Source organism: Candida parapsilosis, contig 005807 (assembly GCF_000182765.1).
Source record: "Candida parapsilosis strain CDC317 annotated contig 005807".
NCBI classification, from domain to species: Eukaryota; Fungi; Ascomycota; class Pichiomycetes; order Serinales; family Debaryomycetaceae; genus Lodderomyces; species Lodderomyces parapsilosis.
The window spans coordinates 1372741-1393806 of record NW_023503280.1 but is presented as its reverse complement, the minus strand read 5'-3'; the positions used below and the strand labels follow the sequence as shown (position 1 = coordinate 1393806).

At 38.8% G+C, this 21066-nt stretch overlaps 8 protein-coding genes and 1 pseudogene across 9 annotated transcripts; 5 read left to right on the top strand and 4 right to left on the bottom strand. All coding sequences in view use genetic code 12, as the record gives it.

The window, feature by feature from the left end:
- Window positions 1-87: 87 nt before the first annotated feature.
- CPAR2_806100 (RNA binding protein) lies at window positions 88-468 on the bottom strand (the record flags this gene model as incomplete). Its single annotated transcript, XM_036808503.1, has 1 exon — window positions 88-468. One exon carries the CDS (start codon window positions 466-468, stop codon window positions 88-90), a length of 381 nt encoding a protein of 126 aa, XP_036665233.1.
- Window positions 469-792: 324 nt separating this feature from the next.
- On the top strand, window positions 793-1493 carry CUP5 (H(+)-transporting V0 sector ATPase subunit c; the record flags this gene model as incomplete). The annotated part of the gene is made up of 2 exons (XM_036808502.1): window positions 793-806; window positions 1025-1493. 2 exons carry the CDS (start codon window positions 793-795, stop codon window positions 1491-1493), a joined length of 483 nt encoding a protein of 160 aa, XP_036665232.1.
- A 127-nt stretch (window positions 1494-1620) lies between these two features.
- On the bottom strand, window positions 1621-3918 carry NUP85 (Nup85p; the record flags this gene model as incomplete). The annotated part of the gene is made up of 1 exon (XM_036808500.1): window positions 1621-3918. One exon carries the CDS (start codon window positions 3916-3918, stop codon window positions 1621-1623), a length of 2298 nt encoding a protein of 765 aa, XP_036665231.1.
- Window positions 3919-4098: 180 nt separating this feature from the next.
- On the bottom strand, window positions 4099-7497 carry CPAR2_806070 (uncharacterized protein; the record flags this gene model as incomplete). Its single annotated transcript, XM_036808499.1, has 1 exon — window positions 4099-7497. One exon carries the CDS (start codon window positions 7495-7497, stop codon window positions 4099-4101), a length of 3399 nt encoding a protein of 1132 aa, XP_036665230.1.
- Window positions 7498-7974: 477 nt separating this feature from the next.
- Window positions 7975-10695, top strand: CPAR2_806060 (annotated as a pseudogene; the record flags this gene model as incomplete). The annotated part of the gene is made up of 1 exon: window positions 7975-10695. A coding segment is annotated over one exon (2721 nt).
- A 286-nt stretch (window positions 10696-10981) lies between these two features.
- Window positions 10982-11819, top strand: RIP1 (ubiquinol--cytochrome-c reductase catalytic subunit; the record flags this gene model as incomplete). The annotated part of the gene is made up of 2 exons (XM_036808498.1): window positions 10982-11030; window positions 11227-11819. The coding sequence occupies 2 exons, from the start codon at window positions 10982-10984 to the stop codon at window positions 11817-11819; spliced, it is 642 nt and encodes a 213-aa protein (XP_036665229.1).
- A 180-nt stretch (window positions 11820-11999) lies between these two features.
- CPAR2_806040 (uncharacterized protein) lies at window positions 12000-12860 on the bottom strand (the record flags this gene model as incomplete). Its single annotated transcript, XM_036808497.1, has 1 exon — window positions 12000-12860. One exon carries the CDS (start codon window positions 12858-12860, stop codon window positions 12000-12002), a length of 861 nt encoding a protein of 286 aa, XP_036665228.1.
- A 778-nt stretch (window positions 12861-13638) lies between these two features.
- CPAR2_806030 (uncharacterized protein) lies at window positions 13639-16590 on the top strand (the record flags this gene model as incomplete). The annotated part of the gene is made up of 1 exon (XM_036808496.1): window positions 13639-16590. The coding sequence occupies one exon, from the start codon at window positions 13639-13641 to the stop codon at window positions 16588-16590; it is 2952 nt and encodes a 983-aa protein (XP_036665227.1).
- Window positions 16591-16968: 378 nt separating this feature from the next.
- On the top strand, window positions 16969-20442 carry PKC1 (protein kinase C; the record flags this gene model as incomplete). The annotated part of the gene is made up of 1 exon (XM_036808495.1): window positions 16969-20442. One exon carries the CDS (start codon window positions 16969-16971, stop codon window positions 20440-20442), a length of 3474 nt encoding a protein of 1157 aa, XP_036665226.1.
- Window positions 20443-21066: the final 624 nt, after the last annotated feature.

Below are 21066 nucleotides of genomic sequence, written 5' to 3'. Positions count from 1 at the left end.
TAAACGTGATATTCTGCTATACTCTAACCCCTACATAGATATACAACCCTCTTATACTCTCAGAGGTCATTAAGCTTTTAATCGCTACTAAATCAACAAAGTTTCAATCTTGTCTTTGATACCGTAAATTTGGTTTTTGATGGACGAAGCATCGTTAGTTGTTACAGATGCAGCAATAACAGGTCTAGAAACACCACAAGCTCTTCCCAAAGCAGCTTTGCTAGGAACAAAGACATAGGGAACGTTCTTATCTTCACAAAGCAATGGTAAGTGCAACAAAATTTCAATTGGCTCAGTATCAGCAGCCATGATAATGAATTCGGAAATACCTCTGTTTAAAGTTTTGGTGGCTTCGTTGGCTCCTTTCTTCAACTGTCTAAGATTCTGTGATTGCTGAACGACATCCAAAATTTGTTGAGTTAAAGCTGAATCGGCCAATGGGAAAGCCTTTGGGTTTGGTGCTGACATTTTTTGTAGTGTATATAGTTTGTGAATAAGGCTCCTTGCAAATAATATAAGCTCGCCAGTAAAGTGTCGTAGTAAAAAGTAAGCACTTGAATACGTACGAGATGAGATTGGTTTTGCAGTTTTTCTCATTTTTTTTTTTTTTCAAAATTCACCTGGTAGCATAGGATTGTTCAGTGGTAGTGTATCTTGTAACAATTAAATTCCAACTGAGCAAAGGAAAAAAATTAAAAACCTCCAACAACACAAGGTCCCAAATTTAAAAATTGTTGATAGCATTATCTTTACTGACCAACGTTTAAATCTTAAATACTCATCAATTACATCATGTCAGATTTATGGTATGTTGATTTCAATTAGAATTAGGACATTTGACAAGGTGAATGGCTGGAAGTGTTGCACTACATTTCTGACAATGCGACCCAGCAGAGAGTGCATTATACTTTCACTCTTTTGAATGGAGTTGGAATGTCTGAGTAACAATCATTCAATGAAACGAGTCCATTCCATTCACAAGCATCATCCATCCTCAAAACAATCAACTAACACTTTTTTCTAGCCCTGTTTATGCGCCATTTTTTGGTTCCATCGGATGTGCGTCCGCCATCATCTTCACCTGTTTCGGTGCATCATATGGTACAGCCAAATCCGGTGTTGGTATTTGTGCCACCTGTGTAACTAGACCTGACTTATTGGTCAAGAACGTTGTTCCTGTTGTTATGGCAGGTATTATTGCCATTTATGGGTTGGTGGTTTCTGTTTTAGTAAGTGACTCATTAGCTCAAAAGCAAGCATTATATACAGGTTTCATCCAACTAGGTGCTGGGTTATCAGTAGGATTGTCTGGTTTGGCAGCAGGATTTGCCATTGGTATTGTTGGGGACGCAGGTGTTAGAGGAACTGCGCAACAACCAAGATTATTTGTGGGAATGATTTTGATTTTGATTTTCGCCGAAGTTTTGGGGTTGTATGGTTTGATTGTCGCTTTGTTGTTGAACTCAAGAGCTTCCCAAGATGTCACTTGTTAAGTGAAAGGAATGAGAGAGAACGAAGAGGAGAGCTAAAGTTGCTCCCACAATGGTGTGTAGAATACGAAGTCATAGTATAAAAATTAGCTCTAAAAGACAACATCTGTTTTGTGAAAATGATTACAATTTAGTCTATAAATTTTTGCCCTAGTTGGATAGTTAGCTTTTGTCTTAATAGCTTGATCATCTCATTAAAAGTGGTTGGTATTGTAGAAGTACGTCTCCAATCATAAGGCTCTAGCTGTTCCTCCTCCTCTTTGTGGTTTACTGAAACAGCATAGAGCTCATCCCCTTCCTTTTTAGTTTGCACATTTCTATCATCTTCGTAATCTTCAATCAACTCAATTATTTTGAACAAGTCTGATTGGCGAAGTTTTGACGCGCCCTCTAAGAATGGAAGGAACTGGCACAACAACAAAGGCTTGAACTTTTCTGGTAGATACTTGAAATTCAAAAGATGAAAAATTCTCGAAACCAACAATGATGGATTTGAGTTTCCAATTTTTAATGAATCAAAAAACTCCTTCAATACGGCATACGGCGAAATACACTGCTGAATGATTGGATGAATCTCTGAGTCAACCTTTTGATCAACAATATCGTTAATCAATTCATCTTCTATTGGCTTATTGCATACAATACAATCGGCGAATATCACATCCCAAACGATGTACCGAATTTGTTCTAAACCTTCTTTGTGGTACGAACCCGATGTTTTGTCAGGATCATAGCAATCGACGAAGTTTTGCAAAGCCTCGTACAAATAGTTTTGATGAAATGCTCGAAGACCGGCTTGATAAAACATATCTTTTGCAGTTGAAATCAAGTGTAAATCAGCACACACAGTCAACGCCCATTCTTGGTCGCTGTCATCTTTGACTTCATACTTAGGAAAGAATTGAGCAATCGTTTGCCTATTTCTTTCCAAAGCATTCAACGACTGATTGAGTACTTTATCCGACAAAAGACCAACACCAACAGGTACAAGAGGGTGCACATTTAAACAATTGTAAGCATGGATGAGTAAAAAATAGTCTGAAATTTTCTTCTTGTCCAACAATTCCATCAAATTGCTGTTCTTATGTATATCAGTAGAATAATATGGATTCAAGTACCCTTTAAGTTCCAAAAGCAATGAAATGTATGCAGCAGTAGCTGGGTCCAATTCAAAAATGCCCTCAAGGGCTTTCAAAAATCTGCCCTCTAAAATCTTTAAAAGGCATGACTCCGTCAATTCATCATAATCTGCGAATTCGCCTTTTTCTAGATACGAAGCCGGTGGCTTCTCCTTTATGGCTTGTTGGAAATACTCCTGGTATACGCTTGCATCATCGCGAATCTGGTATAACGAGTAAGCCAAGTACAATTCACACCAGGTATCGCAATAATTTGCGATAGTTTGAGAAAACCCAGTCAAGATGCAAGCAATGTCGTATATCTGACTTCGCATTATTTGATAAAAGTCCCTTTTGGTTTGATCGCCAGTTGCAATTTCTATCAATGCCAACTCATCACGAAACTTACAAGCAAGTAATTTCCACTGCGGAAACTGGCCCTTTAGCGCCATGGGTGTGTAACTTGAAAGCAATGTCTGTAAGTTACTTATAGCCTGGTACAAACCGTTTTCATCTCCTTCGAGTTCGTTGTATTTTGAATGCTCGAGAATATTGCACAGCTGATCAAACAAGCCTCTACAAATAGTTTTCGACATCAATGTGTTCCAAAACAACGGGTGTGCATAGCATTGGGGAGTGCTTGTCATGACCTCATCTATCAATTCAGGTGACGGCTGAGGGTCGAATTTGTTCACCCATTGAACAATAAGTTCAGGAAGTCTTCTGACGTCACTACTGAAACAGGTGGCCCTTAAACACTCTAATGAAATCAGTAAGTAGTTGAACTTTCCGACTAAAGCTTCACTATTATTGAGGACTGACTCCTCAGCAAAACATGAATTCAAATGATCCGCGATGGAAGCAAAAGCGTCGTCGATTAATTGAGATTTGGATTGTTGTTGTGGCCTCTCATTGTGGCTTGTGATGACACCAATTGGTTGAAGCAAACTCTCTTCATCTATCAATTTCAAATTTTCGGCCAAACCTTGAATTGTTTGAAAATTGGACTCGATGTATTCTACATATTTTCTGTCCAAAGCTGTTTCATATTGCAAGCTGGAATGATATCGCTCTTGGTCAAATTGAAACAGAAGCGCTTCATCAGAATTCAACCAATGTGGTAATGTAACATATTCGGTATTGCTTGAGAAATATGATGAAAGTGAGGTGTTTGAAGATGGATTTGATTGAGGTTGTTGTCCATGGGAGATCTTGTCACTAGTTGTTGGTGAATCCGAAACAATACCTTCAGTCTCGGAAGAAGTCGTACTGTCGCCATCTTCCTCACCTTCGACGGGAATTTCTAACATCTCTATGTCTTTGAAGTTTCGATTCATATTCGGTACTGTGTTGTGTCAAGTTGTATTTGATGTTTGTTCTAAATAATTTTTTTTGTTTTCAATTGTCATCGTATAAACTACATCGAGTATAGAACAGAGATACAAACGCCATCACAAATTCAGTGACACCTTCTTGCATTCATTGTTCACCTAAGCACAACATCTAGAGTATATTCTTTGTAGCGTTCTTTTGTTCGCAACTAAAGCACGAAATTTGTCATCTTCAATATTCTCATCCCCTAAAAATTGAAAGAGAACATTGCCATCAATGACACCTATACGATGGTACGGAAGTGAATCGGTACCACTCAGTTCTATAACCTTAACAGTGGAAATACCCTTCTCACGTGCGTAAAGTTTCAACTCCTTTTCGCAGTTGCGAATTACTTGTTCCCAACTCTTGTCAATAATCCTGTTCAAGGTGAATATGCCTCCACTGAGAGTCCCAATTCTAGCCGTCCGTGAAACATCATCTTCATCTCCATTTGAGCCTGTTATAGCATTGATTTGGTCTCCTTCAATAACAAATCTTACCATCTCTCTTTGAACGGAGTAGCTAGCTGGATTGAATATGGCAACAGTACCAGATGAGTATCCCACAACATAATAGTCAGCCACTCCGCGTCCACTTGTATGCGACATACATGTCAAGTACCTGTCTGCGGTGTTCGGTATAACATTTGCCCTGTACGGCTCCAGGAATTTTTTCTCAAATTGCCAAACACCAGTAAGCACATCTGCAATCATGTATCTGGAACTGGTAATAGTCAGAGCCAACCCAAACGAAGATGCGGATTCTATGCTTTCATCAATTGCATCCAACCGAGCCCCCTTTTTAGGGCAAAGGTTGCAAAAAAAATTGATTGTCCCAGTGATCGAGTAGTTCCCCCAATTAGAGCCTGGATAGTATGTGATGCTTCCAAATTTTACCTCATCAATCATTTTCACGCCAGAAATAGTTGACCTTTCAAAAAGTTTGAGTTTATCACGAATTATTTTGAAAAATGTGATTGGAAGCTTGCCACCTGCCGATAGACATATAAATCCCACAAATGGATCCAATTTCAAAGGTGCAAACTGCTCCTTAGTCATTCCACTTAAGTCAACAACCTCTGTATCATCGTGGAATTTGAAAACATCGTATAATTCAAGTGTTGAAGCATCAACGAGTAACAATTCGGTCTTTATTTCACCAAGGGAAATAGAGTTGTCGTACGCAACAACAACAACGTATTTTGTACCTGGTATTGGTAAGCACTTGACGAATAGCTTATTTGAATAGAATGAGGAGAAATCATTCAACTGGGCCAATTCTCCAATTTCTATCTCCCATTTCTCAATTGATCCATCTTCGAGACAAACAATTGCACTACTCGTCCTCTGGGAAGAATTGGTTTTCATGTTGTTGTCAAAGCGAATATCAATTACGTTTGGCTTGTCGATCTTGGCAAATCCATACTGATCCAATTCTCGCAGTCTCTTTGGTACTATCAAGCCCTTGGAGTTGAAGCCTAGAATCCTATTGCCATGTCTTCTCCAGACATATGGTAAATCACATACATTCGCGGTACTAGATCCATCTAATGTCAAAACATTATCCACCTTTTTCAATTTTACCTGGCAAACGTCACCATTTGTGTGCAGGAAAAACAAGTGCACAGAATTGGATTCTTCTGATTTTGATTGCCCTTGCACAAATATACAAGATGAAAAAATAGCACTGTCAGAGGACGCCAGGTAGACGAGTTTTTGTTGTTCTGCGTTTATCTCCCAGACATCGTACTTTCCAGATAAAAACGAGCAAATCATCCAAGACGTATCTCTGGATCTAAACATATCGACACTTGAAATTTCATCTCCATTGTCGTGATATCGGTCAATCTTACAAACCATCCCGTTCGACACCTGCAGGATATCATGAACATAAAGTACATTATCACTGGTTGCAATCACCACAACTCCATCATTGGCCTGGATCACGCCAAACTCAACATTCCCGTCAAATGTTGTCTCACCATTCACTATTAATTTTCTTTGTGTTAAAATCACATCGTGCTTTTCGCTCTTTGAGACCTCCAAAACGTTTTCTGCAAGATTGTTTCCCACTGTGATTGATAGCAAACCTTTCTCCACGGCTTTTATCTTCATATTCGCATCTCCTTCCGACACAGCTCCTACTATGAATTTATCTTCAGATTGACCGACAAACTTGAAACGTCCATCAAACACTTTTACCAGTTTAATCTCTTCATACCTGCCACGCGGGGATGTGTACTTTCTCAATTGACTGCCGTCCCATCCTCCTTGACATGCAAATAACCCTTCATCGTTGGCTTCTTTCAAATCGAGAACTGGAGGGTTTCCATCTATAGAGTCGAGAATGTTGATATTGGGTCTCATGGGCAATATTTCAAAGAGAATCAGTTTTGACGTCTTGGAGGCTTGAAAGAAATGATTCCCTTGAATATGATGTAGTCCATTAAATATTGGTATCGTTGTATAATTGAGGTCAATGAAGCTAACTTGGTTGACTACAACACTGCTCCCTGTTGAGACTTCGAGATCCATATAAAGTAGAAACGTTTGACCGCACGTTGCTGTTAGAAGTGTCCTTTGTAAATCAATTGGTTCAAAACATTTATAGACTGGCCTATTCTTTCCTCTACCAGGCTTATCCAATGTCACTGCAAAATATGGATCTTGTGATTTTGTTGATATAAACACATTCTTTGTCTGCCTTGCTGATACGTGTTTGAATTGTTGGGGTGGAAAGTAGAACATGCTGGAGCTTGTATACACAATTAATCCCCCGGGTTCCTGAATACAAGGTTGTATTAAGCATGGTTCTTCCTCAAACGGAGGTAGTTGTCGACAAACTTCAAAGGTCGGCGTTCTTTCAGAAAAGTCCAAATACCTGACGTAGGATGTTGAAGTTATATCGTTGTAAAGCACAGCTAGCCTGTATGATTCCAAGTTATTGTGATTACCTTCGGTTTTCCTTTGACTCGGATCATGAGTTGTTAGATTCACAATTTGTTTAGCATCAATCTGCCCAATGTTGCGCGTATCGGGTAAAATCTCTTTCTTAGAAGTTGAAAACAAGTCACCAACAGTAAATATTTGGATATTCGAATAGAAGATGTGAAAAAGTATGTACTCTGGATCCTCCTCACGCACAGGGATGATAATTGGAGCATCAAGATTCGGAGATACACGTTGGCCCTTGGTGGAGAGTTTGACCACGTGAGTAATGAGTATATCAAGATGCTTCATATTGGATGAAAAATCACCCAATTCCATAAGCTTGACTTCATACTCACAATTAATGAGTATCACGTAGGTTTTGGAGTTTTTTACAAACTTCGCCCAAGACCGTAGCTTATTCTCTAGCTTCAATGTGGTTATGTACGCCAGTGATGTTCCCTCATAAAGATAGACCTTTACAGTGGCTCCCTGAGCAAGTAATAACAATCTATGACCATTTATGTTGACAACAAGTGACAAGTTAATCGCCCTTGAGCTATTTGATGTTTCCGTCAACACATACATCTTCACTTAAAGATAAAATTGTACTTCGTCAGGAATTGAACACAAAATAAAGACAGTGATAAGTATATGGTCTGGGCTCTTGTGTTGTCTAGCAGTTGACACAACTAAGTTTGGTTGTAGATTATATTTTTCTTTTCCTCATTTGAATCATAAAAAGAGTATAAAGGGTACAAAAAGATCAAATCACAAAAGAGACGCTGTTTTGTAAACAATAAAGACAAGTACAGCCTACATCATATCAAAAAACAAGACATTGTTCCCCTTTTTTACAGATTAAAACACTGAGATATATTTACGCCACTTCCCCTTCCTTCCCGCCTACGCCAATTATTCCGTTTCACGCTCCGAGTTGAATGAAATTACGTACCGCTAGTTGCATTTCATCCTAAGCAGCATTTCAGTTCTGAGGTCTTCAACAAACCCCCTACAATCTTCATTACAACCTTTCTTGCGGGAAATAGCATTTCGTATCACCACATGGCTCACCAAAATCCTGAGAAAGGGTCCACAGTGTCAAGCACATCTTCATGGAGTTTTAAAGGATTGTTGGCCTTTTCCGTGGACCCATCAACCCGGACGGTTTCGAAAACAGGTGTTGCATCAAAACAACCAAACCATGCCCATCGTGAAGCCCCGAATGATAAATCAAAAGAGTCAAAGGGTGATACAAGAAATTCTACAGGTCCGAATAGTCTGAATAGTCTGGAGTCTAACCATACTCAAATTGTCAATAAGTGTTTCTGTTGTAATACGATATTAGCGTTCCCTAGCAGTGCAACCAAGTACAAATGCTCCATATGTTACACGACCAATTTTGTGGAAACACAAGAACGAGATTCCCTTCGTTCGCCTAAAACAAATTGTCTGATATCACTTCAAAAAGTCAGTTCAATGGTTGAAGAATGCTTTGCTTATGCATCAACCGAGGAGGGCAAGGAAAAGTCCTTGCGTGAGGTGTTTCAACAAGTATCTACATACTTGTACAATAGCTTCAAGTCGCACGACGTACTCAACAACTCATTCAAGATTCATAAACTGGACTTCCGACTACATCGCCATACTTCCCATATTGACTCAGCAGAAATCATGGATTTATTCAATTTGCTAACAAAATTGCCGACAAAGAAGCCATTGCATTCAGCATTGAAAGGAGTTAGCGATCAATTGAAAAGGTTACTGCCGCCATCAAATCACGTGGCGCAATATAGATGGCTTTTCATAATTCTTGAAATTCCTATTTTGGTTAACTCTTTAGTGCCGCGTGGACTACATATACGATCAATGACCAATGAACATGAAATCAAGACATTGTGCTACGATATATTGAAACGAAGTTTAGGAGTTCTTTCGTGTGTCGATAACTCTAAAATAATCAGCTACTGGGTCTCTTGGATTGCTCATTATGATCACAACACATTCATCCAAAAAGTGGAAATTATCAATCTATATATAACATTTCAGTTGAAAAAGTACTTTTATTTGGCAAACAACCCGCATATAAAGCTCCTGTTAACACCTTCACCTGACATCCAAGAAGCTGATGAATTGGAATATTTTCAATGTGTCAATTTGAAAAATCACATTGAATCGGCTCCAAATTCTGATACCTTACCCGGTCCACTTTTGGTACCACGCTCACAGCACAACAACATCGCACCTACAAGGGGGTCTACAAACAAGGGTAAGAGTCACAAAGATGTAAAGATTCGAGTGCAACAGTACGGTAATGATTGGCGAATTGTATCAGCTCTGAAAGTGCTCTCGTTGTTTCTAAGAGCAAATAAAATGAGGGATGATAAAGTGCCCGTATCGGTTTTCTACAACTCACTCATTGATTATGTCAATATCAAGTTGGACTTTGATTCGTGGCAAAGCAAAAAGAAGATGCAAGTTACTCATGTTTGCAAAGAGCCAGAATTGAGGTCCATCATAGGATATATCCATGGTACAAGCATAAACAATCCCTTATTTGATGATGCTTTGCTTTATCTATGTCAGTATCCATTTCTTATCTCATTAGGAAGCAAGATTTCAGTATTGGAGTATGAGGCTTGAAGACAAATGGAACGTAAAGCTGAAGAGGCTTTCATCAATTCTTTGGACAAGAGAGTGGTGATAGATGTGTATCTCAGAATCAAAATCAGGCGGGATCATATAGTACAAGATTCCATGAAAGCAATCAAGCTGAACTTGACAAACTTGAAGAAAAGTTTAAAAGTGCAATTCATAAATGAGCCTGGCGTCGACGCGGGTGGTCTCCGAAAGGAATGGTTTATTTTGTTAACCAAAGAAATCTTCCACCCACAGGCAGGGCTATTCCATAATGTTGAGGACTCGAACTTGTTATGGTTCAACATCTTCCCACTAGAGGACCGTGAAATGTATTTTTTATTTGGGGCCGTGTTAGGTCTTGCTATATACAACTCTACAATTTTGGATTTGCAATTTCCAATTGCGTTGTATAAGATCTTATTGGGAAAGTCATTGGACAAGGAGAATTATAAACAATTGTATCCGGAATCATACAAGAACCTTTATCAATTGCGAGCTATGGACGACAATCAGTTGAAACATTTGGAGTTGACTTTTGAGGTTACAATCAAAGATACTTTTGGAGAGCCTCACACCAGAGAATTGGTACCAAATGGCAGTAAAACCAACGTGTCCAAGGCCAATGTAGATGATTATATCAACAAGTATATGACGTACTTCATGAGGGAAGGAATTAAACAACAGTTGGACGCATTCATTGAAGGGTTTAATACTGTCATTGCAGGCAATGCGTTGTCCTTGTTTCTGGAGGAAGAAATTCAATTATTGCTCTGCGGTAGTGAAGATCACAATATAGATTTTGATGTGCTTCGGTCGATTACAAAGTACATTGGATGGCCCTCTGCCACCGATGCTGCAAATTCATGTATCATCAAATGGTTTTGGGAACATCTTGCAACCATGAACAACTCACAACGGAAGAAGCTATTGGTGTTTGTAACTGGTTCCGATAGGGTTCCCGCTACTGGAATACAGAACTTACCATTCAAAGTGACCCTTCTTGGACATGGACTCGATAGTGAAAGACTCCCTATTGCCCACACATGTTTTAACGAATTGACTATATACAACTACAATAGCAAGGCAAAGATGATCGACAAATTAAACAAAGCAGTGAATGAAAGCTCTGGATTTGGAATTAAGTAGTCTTGATTCATAGAATAAGAAGGCATTTGAGTTCACCTGCGTTGTCTTACTGGTAGTTATAGCTAGCGCTACCTTCCACAAAATTTAAGCCAATAAAATTGTTTGGAAAACGTATTGAATAATAAACTATGTACACTCCTGCATACAACACACTTTTTTTCTCTTTTGGTTTTTCTACTTCACTCTTCAAAAGAGAAAAAACTTACCAGATATAGAACAAACGAATTGTTCAAACCGTTAAAGAGTGCCTCTGCATTAGTTTATACCTCAAATAATAAACACAGTCATGTCGTTACTTGCAGTGAGATCATTGAAGAATGGTTTGGGTTTGAAAAGTATGTTCGAAATCTAGCGATGGGAGCTTGTTTGAAGTGGTTAAGATACGATCTGAGGTGAGGTCCTTTGTTTAACTAATATCACCACCTCCCTTGGTGAAATTAGGATAAGGGCCCATTGCGACTAATCAATACCCCGGCATCCTTAAGGCTCTCTCAGCAACTGACCCGCAATTTTATACTAACATTGCTATAGACTCAATTAGAACGTTATCATCAACTTCATCTCAATTATCCAACTACCAACAACCTGACTTTTCCTCGTACTTGAACCACAAGAGCCCACAAGCCAGCAGAAATTTTACCTACTTTATGGTTGGATCTATGGGATTGTTGTCAGCCGCAGGTGCTAAATCCACTGTTGAATCATTCCTTTCGTCATTTGCTGCATCTGCTGATGTCTTGGCTATGGCTAAGGTAGAAGTTAAATTGGGTGCCATTCCGTTGGGTAAGAATGTTATTGTCAAATGGCAAGGTAAACCAGTTTTCATTAGACATAGAACTCCAGAAGAAATTGAAGAAGCAAATGAAGTTGACGTATCTAAATTGAGAGACCCACAAAAGGATTCAGACCGTGTTCAAAAACCAGAATGGTTGGTCATGTTGGGTATCTGTACACACTTGGGATGTGTCCCAATTGGTGAAGCAGGTGATTTCGGTGGTTGGTTCTGTCCATGTCACGGTTCCCATTACGATATTTCTGGAAGAATAAGAAAAGGTCCAGCCCCTTTGAACTTGGAAGTTCCTGAATACAGTTTCCCAGATGACGACACATTGACTGTTGGTTGATCATATTTATTCAACGGACTAAACACTCCTGTATAATATAATACAAAAAACAATTTCTGATAACAACATAGATCGAAGTCGTAGCTTTCAACAGGTAAAACTCTATTTATTAATATCTCTATATAACTACTCTAAATATTTAATACAAACATGAAGAAAGCACGTAATTGCCACATACCCTTATACTTCAAAAACTTCAATTTTAGCTTTAGCGTGGTTTTTTGCTGTCACAATACAGTATTCTGCTCCCAATGATAAGCCAGAAGATGGTCCCTTAGCCTTATTGTATCCATTCTTTGGATTCAATTCACACTCCATTCCGTTGCAATCTTGTGGATTGTCACATACAATTCTGAGACCAAAGTTGGGAGTGTTGCCGCTGAAATCGTCAATGTGTTTTGGATTGACTCCAATTTTAATAAATGTGTTTCCATTTGCATCACTATTCATACCAGCAACATAAGGAGCCCAGTTTCCAACCTCTTTATCATTTGTACCCCAAACACAACCATCCTCAGTTGATATGCCAGGCGGATTAACATAATAATGAGACGCTGCACTAGCATAATATTGGGGTCCTGGAACAGCCAAGATCTGCTCTTTGCCACTTTCGACATTGGTTGGTATCAACATGGCTTCATTACCTGGTAAAACGGTTTGACAAAACGCAACATTTTTGGCAGCGTTGTTAACAACTGATACTGTTCCTTCGCCATCAACACAAAGCTCTCTATCACTAAAAGGCTTTCTAGTAGAGCCATCATTGTTGCAATATAATCCACCATCCATAGATGTCGGGTACAGGTATGTTGTAGCTTCCGGGTTCCATTGATTCATAAGCTGGCCCGGTGGACAGGCATAGGGACAATATTTTCCTGGTATACAAGCTTCGTCCGGGCTCATTGCCCAACCTGCATTCACCCCGTCTTTGAAAACAGAAACAAGACCTTCCTTGTCGGGAAACTTGCATTTCTTGATGGGACTGGCGAGTAGGGTGGTGCAAGCTGAAATTAGCACGACAAATTTTGAATTTAACAACATTGTCTATTTGAATGGATAGCGAAGGAATAAGAAGTGGCCCACAAGACTAGTCTCAGATGTATCAAGTTAATTCATCTTATATATACTTTTCTTTGAAGACTTTATGGTTCGATTGAAAATGAATCGACAATTTTTTGGATTGACCCATCTTGTACAATTCTACTAGATTAGCTAAAATGAGTAGTATGATAAGCTGATGTTTGGCCCCATCTTTGATCATAGAAGAAACATAATTTGCCCATATTTGCGTAAGGTTGCAAAATATTTAATCGCGTACAGAAATTGGCTTATTGACAATATGCAGGAACGCCCTGCATCAACATGCAGCCATCCGTGATTACCTGAACCTGGATTCCCTGGAATCGGCTGATTTACGTGGAATTTATTGAAAGATACTGGAAAAGAAACTGGTTTTGGAAAAGAAACCCAGAATGGTGTTATCGGCTGTTTGTAATTGAAAAAGTAGGGAAGTCCATTTTTTTTTTATTTTGCAACGATACTTTTGAATAACTTGTGTGAGAGCCAATTCTAATTGCTAATTTTTGCTTAGTCTAGTAATAGGACTTTAAAACAGCACCGGAGGGGATTTTCCAAAAACTAAAGCTCTAAGAAACGTAAGAGGTGTATTTACATTCCATAGGGGATATTCTTGTCAATATTAAGATGTCGCGATTTAATGTCGCGTTCTGTGTCAAATTTTTCTTATTGAACTGTACTTGGGGTTTTCTCATGTAATAAAATTGTGTGTTCTAGCGGCATATTTCTCTTTCCTTCAAAGATGGTTTCCATAACTCGAGCAGCCAATTGGGATAACGTTTTCGAGCAACAATTTATTGCAATACCGCCAACCGCCGATGAGGTTGTTTTGTACCAAACAAGTCATGAAGATCCCAATGTCGAATCTAATACAATTGTTCCCATCCATACAAGAGGTGGATTTGACAATATTCAATGTTCAAGTTACTTGAGTACTAGAAAAGGGGTTATTGGGGTGGCGACAATTGATGGAGATATCTCAATATTTGATATCAACAATTCGTCATCATCCACAACTTTGCATTTACACCCGAAACAACATAGACCTTGTAACTCGATTTCATTCAATCATTCCAATTTAATAGCAGGTGGATTTGACAAGGGAAGACAAGACAACTCATTACAAATTTGGGATATACAAGAGTACCCAAAATCTGGAGATGCATCGACAAATGACAGTACTTTGAAACGTCCCGTGCTGTCATATATACCCAATGAAGCAGTTTTATCCACTGTCTTCCTTCCGGATAAAGACACCAACGTCATATGTGGGTCGTATAAGTTTTTAAGAGAAGTGGACATTAGAGAAGATCTGCCGGTGTATCAAATTGCAACGAAATGTACATTGGGTTTGATGGTGGACCCATTCCAACCCCATTTGTTCCAGTCATACAGTGAGGATGGGTCTTTGTTCATTTGGGATAGAAGAAAACTTACCAGCAATAATCGGAAGTTGAAGGCATCGAGTGGGAATGTTGTTATTGAAAATCCATTGCTACAGTTCAACAAGCTATTGAGTGGATCCTCTTCTAGAAAAAATCTTCATCCATGTTTGCGGTATTCTGCGGTTCGTAGGGGTGAGTTTGCCTCAATATTCAATGGTGACCTCATTAGGCGATGGCATACTGGTGTTGTTCCACCCAAAAAAGTCATCGTAAACAGAAATTTTGAATCTGGTACATTACAAAGCTTAGTTCAGCAATCATCTGTGTTGTACAAGCCAACAGAGGAATCCTTGTTTGTATCTATGGTTCTTGACGTCAAGACGGATTACGAAAAAGTTGTTTCCTTTGACTATTCTCCGGATATTTTATCACATACATCCACCAATTTTGTCTGTATGAGACAATCGGGATCCGTATTTAGAATGCCAGTCGTTGAATCAATTGAAGCTTTGGACTTTAATCCCTATAATGAGTTTTCAATTGCTGGGCCAGAGGGGACCACCACCAATTTTCTCACCCCTGAAGTGTCGGAGAGTATGGATATCGAAAGGAGAAGGCTGTCTCATCAATTAAAGATTGAAGATTTGTCCATTGACGACAAGTATAAACGAGAATACGATAATGCTCGCAATTCATTAGATGGTACTTCTGTCACCAATGATGACAGTGTCGGCGATCTAGCCGTTTCAAATGATAAGAGATTCTCGTACGACGAACGCGATTCCGGACCCATACTCAATACTTTCTTAGATTCCAACTCCATCAACATAAACGATATATGCGTCGTAATTAGAAAACGCGCATCTATGGGCTATGGTGTGCTTCCCGACAAGAATATAGAGATTTTGCAAAAGCTCGACCCCAATGACAATCAATTGGCTCTAAGGCATGTGTGGAAGTGGCTTAGTTTGGCCAAAAAATCATTGGATAAAGGAACAATGATATCAGAGGGAATTGACTTAGGATATCAGGGAGTACAAGGGATATGGAATGGAGTAGATGCGTTAAACAACCAAAATCGCGTCATTTCGGCAAGAGACAAGATAAATGAGGCATGGTTTACACAAGCAGTAAAATCTATAATTGCATCCAAGGGCAAAAAATTTGTTGGAATAAACATACCGGAAAATAGCGAAAAGAAGGCACAGCGTAAATTGTGTTTGATTGTATCTGGGTGGTATCTTACAGAAACAGAATTCGAGGACAAAATTCAACAATTGATTTCTATGAATATGGTTTCAAAAGCAGCAGGATGGGCTGTTTTCCATGGTAATGTAGCAAAAGCGATTGATATCTTGAGCAACTCCAAAAAGGAGAGATTAAGATTAATGGCTACTGCAATTGCAGGATATTTGGCATACAAGAATACAAATACAAACAGTCCATGGAAAGACCAGTGTCGTAAAATGGCATCAGAATTGGACGACCCTTACTTGAGAGCAATATTTGCATTCATTGCTGATGATGATTGGTGGGATGTTTTAGATGAACATTCTCTTCCCTTGAGAGAAAGGATAGGCGTTGCCATTAGGTTTTTACCAGATCGTGATTTGACGGTGTACTTGAACCGCATTGGCGATACAGTTGTGCAAAAAGGAGAACTTGAAGGTTTGATCTTGACAGGAATTACACCTAGAGGCATAGATTTGTTGCAGAGTTTTGTTGATAGAACTAGCGATGTTCAAACAGCAGCTTTGCTTTCAGCATTTGCTTGTCCGAGATACTTTGCCGATAATAGAGTTCGACACTGGATCGATTGTTATCGAACCCTTTTGAACAGTTGGCAAATGTTTAATTTCAGAGCAAAATTGGATGTGTCACGTACAAAGTTGTCCAAAGCATTTGATGGTGAAAAAAAGATTAAAGCTTCTCCCAGACAAGTTTATCTTCAGTGCAACAGATGCAGTAAGAATATATCCAAGGGAATCAACAATATGAATAATCAAAACTTGATGAAACAGTTTTCCAAGCCCGGTGTGAAAAAGAATGCTCTATTGAATGCGTGCCCCCATTGTGGAGCCCCATTACCAAGATGTTCAATATGCATGTTATCACTTGGATCTGAAATTTCACTGGATCATAAAATGACCCATTCAGTTGGTGAGGAGATTGACAATAAATTTAAAAATTGGTTTAGTTTTTGCTTGAGTTGCAATCATTGTTACCATGCCCATCATGCGGAGGAGTGGTTTTCAACCCATAGTATATGTCCTGTGCCTGATTGCGATTGTCAATGTAATAACAAATAGAAAGTTTATAGGGGTGTTGTATACGAATGTTAAATTTGGGTAGCATTAAAAGGTGGAGAGAGAAACGATGTACAATGTGCTAAAATGGTAAACATGTGTTGATCCAAAGAGAGAAAGAAAAAATAAAAAGTTGATTCTTTTTTTGTTATTCTTTGAAAATACTACACTGTGTTCAAAGGTAGAAGAAGGAGGACAACTTTGTTTTAATACTCCATAGCTATCAAAAGAGAGTGACCAAAACCCATTGATATTGTTGAAAGGGGTTTTTTACCACTTCAACTAACTCACAGAAACTATTTGCACTCCTTTTTTCTTTTAATCCGATTCACCACCACTTTGTTTACAGATTGATCCCTATTTGGAAAAAAAAAAGAAATCATGTCACGTCAGGGGCAGCATCAAAACCCAGAGGAGGTGATAAAAGATATTAGAGGTAAGATTGATACTGAACAAAAGATTATTCAAGGGTATCAAGATGTCAAGAGGAATTCTACCAATGCCGAAGTTGTTCAGAAATGCAAATCCAAAATTATCGAGTCTCAGACTTTGATTGACTACTATCAGGAATCCATCAACAAACTATCTCGCCAAATGCTGAGAATGAATGTGAAGAGTGCAGACGATCGAAGCTCTACCATATCTGAGTACAAACCAACGTACTCAAGGTTAGACTTGATCAAGTATGAATGTCCATCATTAGGTCATAAAATTCAACATATGATTCAACAATTACAATTTAAGCTTCAGGTTGAGAATCAATACGCTGAGGCAAATAAGAAAATTTCACACCTTTATTTGATGGATGGAGATAGATCATCAAGTAATGCGGCTGAAGGGGGTAGAGCTGAAAGTGATCAAAGAATACAACTATTGGAGAAAGCATTGAAAAAATATCAAAATTTCAACATCAATTCAGAGGATTTCAATAGAGACTATGAAATAATGGATACTCCAAAACATGCAAGAAAACCATTGAGTGGCAAATTGACAATTGCCATAGCGTGTGTCAGAGATGTGGATCATATGGCTACAGCCGCGTTCAAAAAAAGAGATACTATAGTGACTGTCAAAATTGATGATGTTGAAAGGGCAAGAACAAAGCCATCGAAGAATGACAACTGGTCAGAGGAACTACTTATCAATGTGGAAAAGGGTCACGAAATTGAGTTAACGGTGATGGACAAACTGAGTGGAACTTATGTTCCGATTGCTGTGAATTGGCTTTCGTTGTTTGATGTTGCTGAAGAGATCCGTAAAAAGAAGGTTGCAAAGGACCAAGGAGCTAGTGGATGGTTACCTGCAAGCAATTTGCCACAAACTAACGGCTCTGGAGGCAATGGCAACTACGGATCATCTAGCTGGGGAGCTAATTCGGCATTGAACTTGCCACAAAACGAAATCACACCCCTGAGGTCCCCAAATAAAACCGACAGTACTACCGGTGACTTTAATCAAAAGGTTTCGGTAAATACCTGGTTGAGTTTAGAGCCTTGTGGTCAAATGTTGATCAATATTAATTTTGAGAAATCTATTACACAGGGCAAGCAATTCAAAGGACCGCTTGGAAGACACGGTGCAATTCGTCAAAGGAAGGAGGAAGTGTTTGAACAACATGGCCATCAATTTGTTCAAAAACAATTTTACAATATCATGTGCTGTGCACTTTGTGGAGAGTTTTTACGTTATACTGGGTTTCAATGTCAAGATTGTAAATTCTTGTGTCATAAAAAATGTTACCAAAAGGTTGTTACCAAATGTATTTCCAAATCAGGGTCCGATTATGATGCAGCTCAGTTGAAGCATCGTATTCCTCATAGATTTGAACCAGTTACGAATCATGGTACCAAATGGTGTTGTCATTGTGGTTACTTGTTACCGTGGGGTAAGAAAAATGCAAGAAAGTGTACCGAATGTGGTATCATGTGTCATGCCCAATGTACACACTTGGTTCCCGATTTATGTGGAATGTCGTTACAAATGGCTAATGAGATTCTTGCCACGATCAAGTCCACAAAGGTGTCTCCAAAGAAACCAAAACAGATTCTGGAAAAGGTTGCCATTCTGGAAATGAGACAGGAACCTAATTATCAGAATACAGAATACCAAGTGCTCTCTTCACAAGAAAAGCAGATGCAAGAGGCTCAGCAACAATATCAACAACCAAAGAAGCCACTACCACCAAAACCATCTGTGTTGGGTAAATCTTCTGGAGAGTCTGTTGAGACATTACGTAATTCATCTGAAGAAGAGCAGGACGATAATGACTTTAATGCAAAACTTCCAACGACAACTCAAAAGTTGTACCAAGCACCAATGGACAATGCTTCCCATTCGCGTACGGCTAGACGTCGTCCACCAGTTGAAGATGAGCAGATGAGAGATTACACAAATGAGCACCAATACCGCCATCCTTATGGTGAGGAAGTGCGTGGTCGGGATGCTGCTGCTGCTACTGCTACCGGTAGAGCTGATCATACATCAAATGATGCAGGCGATTATGCCATGAATAATGAAAAATCGTTCATTCTTGATGATGATAAAAACAATCGTGCGGAAGATGCTTTTGTTGATTTTGATTACAAGAATCAGTTCACCGAAAACCAGATTATATCACCAGAGGTAAAAGATGAAATAATTATAAGCCCCTTTTTGGATCAAAAGGATAAATCAGATGAGAACGGCAATAAGGGCAACAAGTTGGAAACGTTGGATCCATCAATATCAGTGTCTAAAGATGAAGAATACAAAGTGAATAAGCCTCATCACAAACACCATCACCGTGGACATTCTGGAGTGACAACTCATTCAGGTAAATCATCTTCAGGTAAGCCCAAACGTCGCAAAAGAAAAGTTGGTTTGGATGATTTCCAATTCCTTGCTGTATTGGGTAAAGGAAACTTTGGTAAAGTGATGTTGGCTGAATCAAGACATACTTCGAATTTATGTGCCATCAAGGTATTGAAAAAAGATTTTATTGTTGAAAATGATGAAGCCGAAAGTGTTCGTTCTGAAAAACGGGTATTTTTAACTGCAAATAAAGAAATGCATCCATTCTTGTTGAATTTGCATTGTTGTTTCCAAACCGAGAATAGGATATATTTTGTGATGGAGTATATCTCTGGTGGTGATTTGATGTGGCATATACAAAAGAATCGGTTTTCAGCCAAAAGGGCTAAATTTTATGCTTGTGAAGTGTTGCTTGGATTGAAATATTTCCATGACAATGGAATCGTTTATCGTGATTTGAAATTGGATAATATCTTGTTAACGACAAAGGGGCATATCAAGATTGGTGATTATGGATTGTGTAAAGAAAACATGTGGCATGAAAATACAACATCGACTTTTTGTGGTACACCTGAGTTTATGGCACCTGAAATTGTTGCTGGTAAAAACTATACTCGAAGTGTTGACTGGTGGGCATTTGGAGTCTTGTTGTTTCAAATGTTGCTTTGTCAATCTCCATTCAAAGGTGATGATGAAGATGATATATTCAATGCTATTGAGCATGATGAAGTGAAGTACCCCGTCAGTTTATCACGTCAAACTGTACTTATCTTGCAAGCTTTGTTGACAAAGGATCCTCAACAACGATTGGGAAGCAGTGAACGTGATGCAGAAGAGATTATGGAGCATCCGTATTTCCAAGATGTTAATTTCGATGATGTTTTGCATTGTCGTATACCTGCTCCATATATCCCTGAAATTAGTTCTGAACATGATTATTCCAATTTTGATCAAGAGTTTACATCAGAGACTCCAAGGTTGACTCCAGTGGAGACGGTGTTGACGTCGGAGATGCAAGAACAATTTAGAGGATTTTCCCACATTTCCGAAACAGCTGCCATCTAGGGGGGGAAAGGAGGAGAGTCGATAGTTAGTTAGAACGTTGAGATCTTTTTCTCCAGTTATTCGTATAAACAAAGTAGTTTTTAAGAAACACGAATTATCAATCTACAATGGCATTGCTTATTCTTTTCTGTTGTTAATCAATTGCGAGTTGGACCATCGTTGAAACTCTGTCAAAATATGCACAAAAAGTTCAAAATCTTATAATTCATGCCATACAAAAGCAGTTCAGAATAGTTTACTCTATGTTGCGGTTATCTTCGAATGACCGGTTTTTTAAAATTTTCGAAATCATGGTGCATCGGCGTTTCTAAGTTCCTTTTGCGCTGAAAACTAGGGATTTTTTTCTTTTCTTTCTTTTCTTTCTTCCTGTTCACCGAAATCACCCTTTTAATTCCGTGTAAAAAAGCGGTGTAGGGACCAAGTCTACATTGAAACTACACTATGTATCGAAAATCTTCGTAAATTCATTTAGTTCTATAACCTAATCCTCTATAATTAGTAAAAACAATCCAACGCCAAAGTAATATAGTGTGAAGTGAAAAAAAGAAATAACATTGAACACATCTTCATGTCGTTAAACTCATAACACAGCAAGTCAAAATCGACTACATTTGAGCAAGCGGT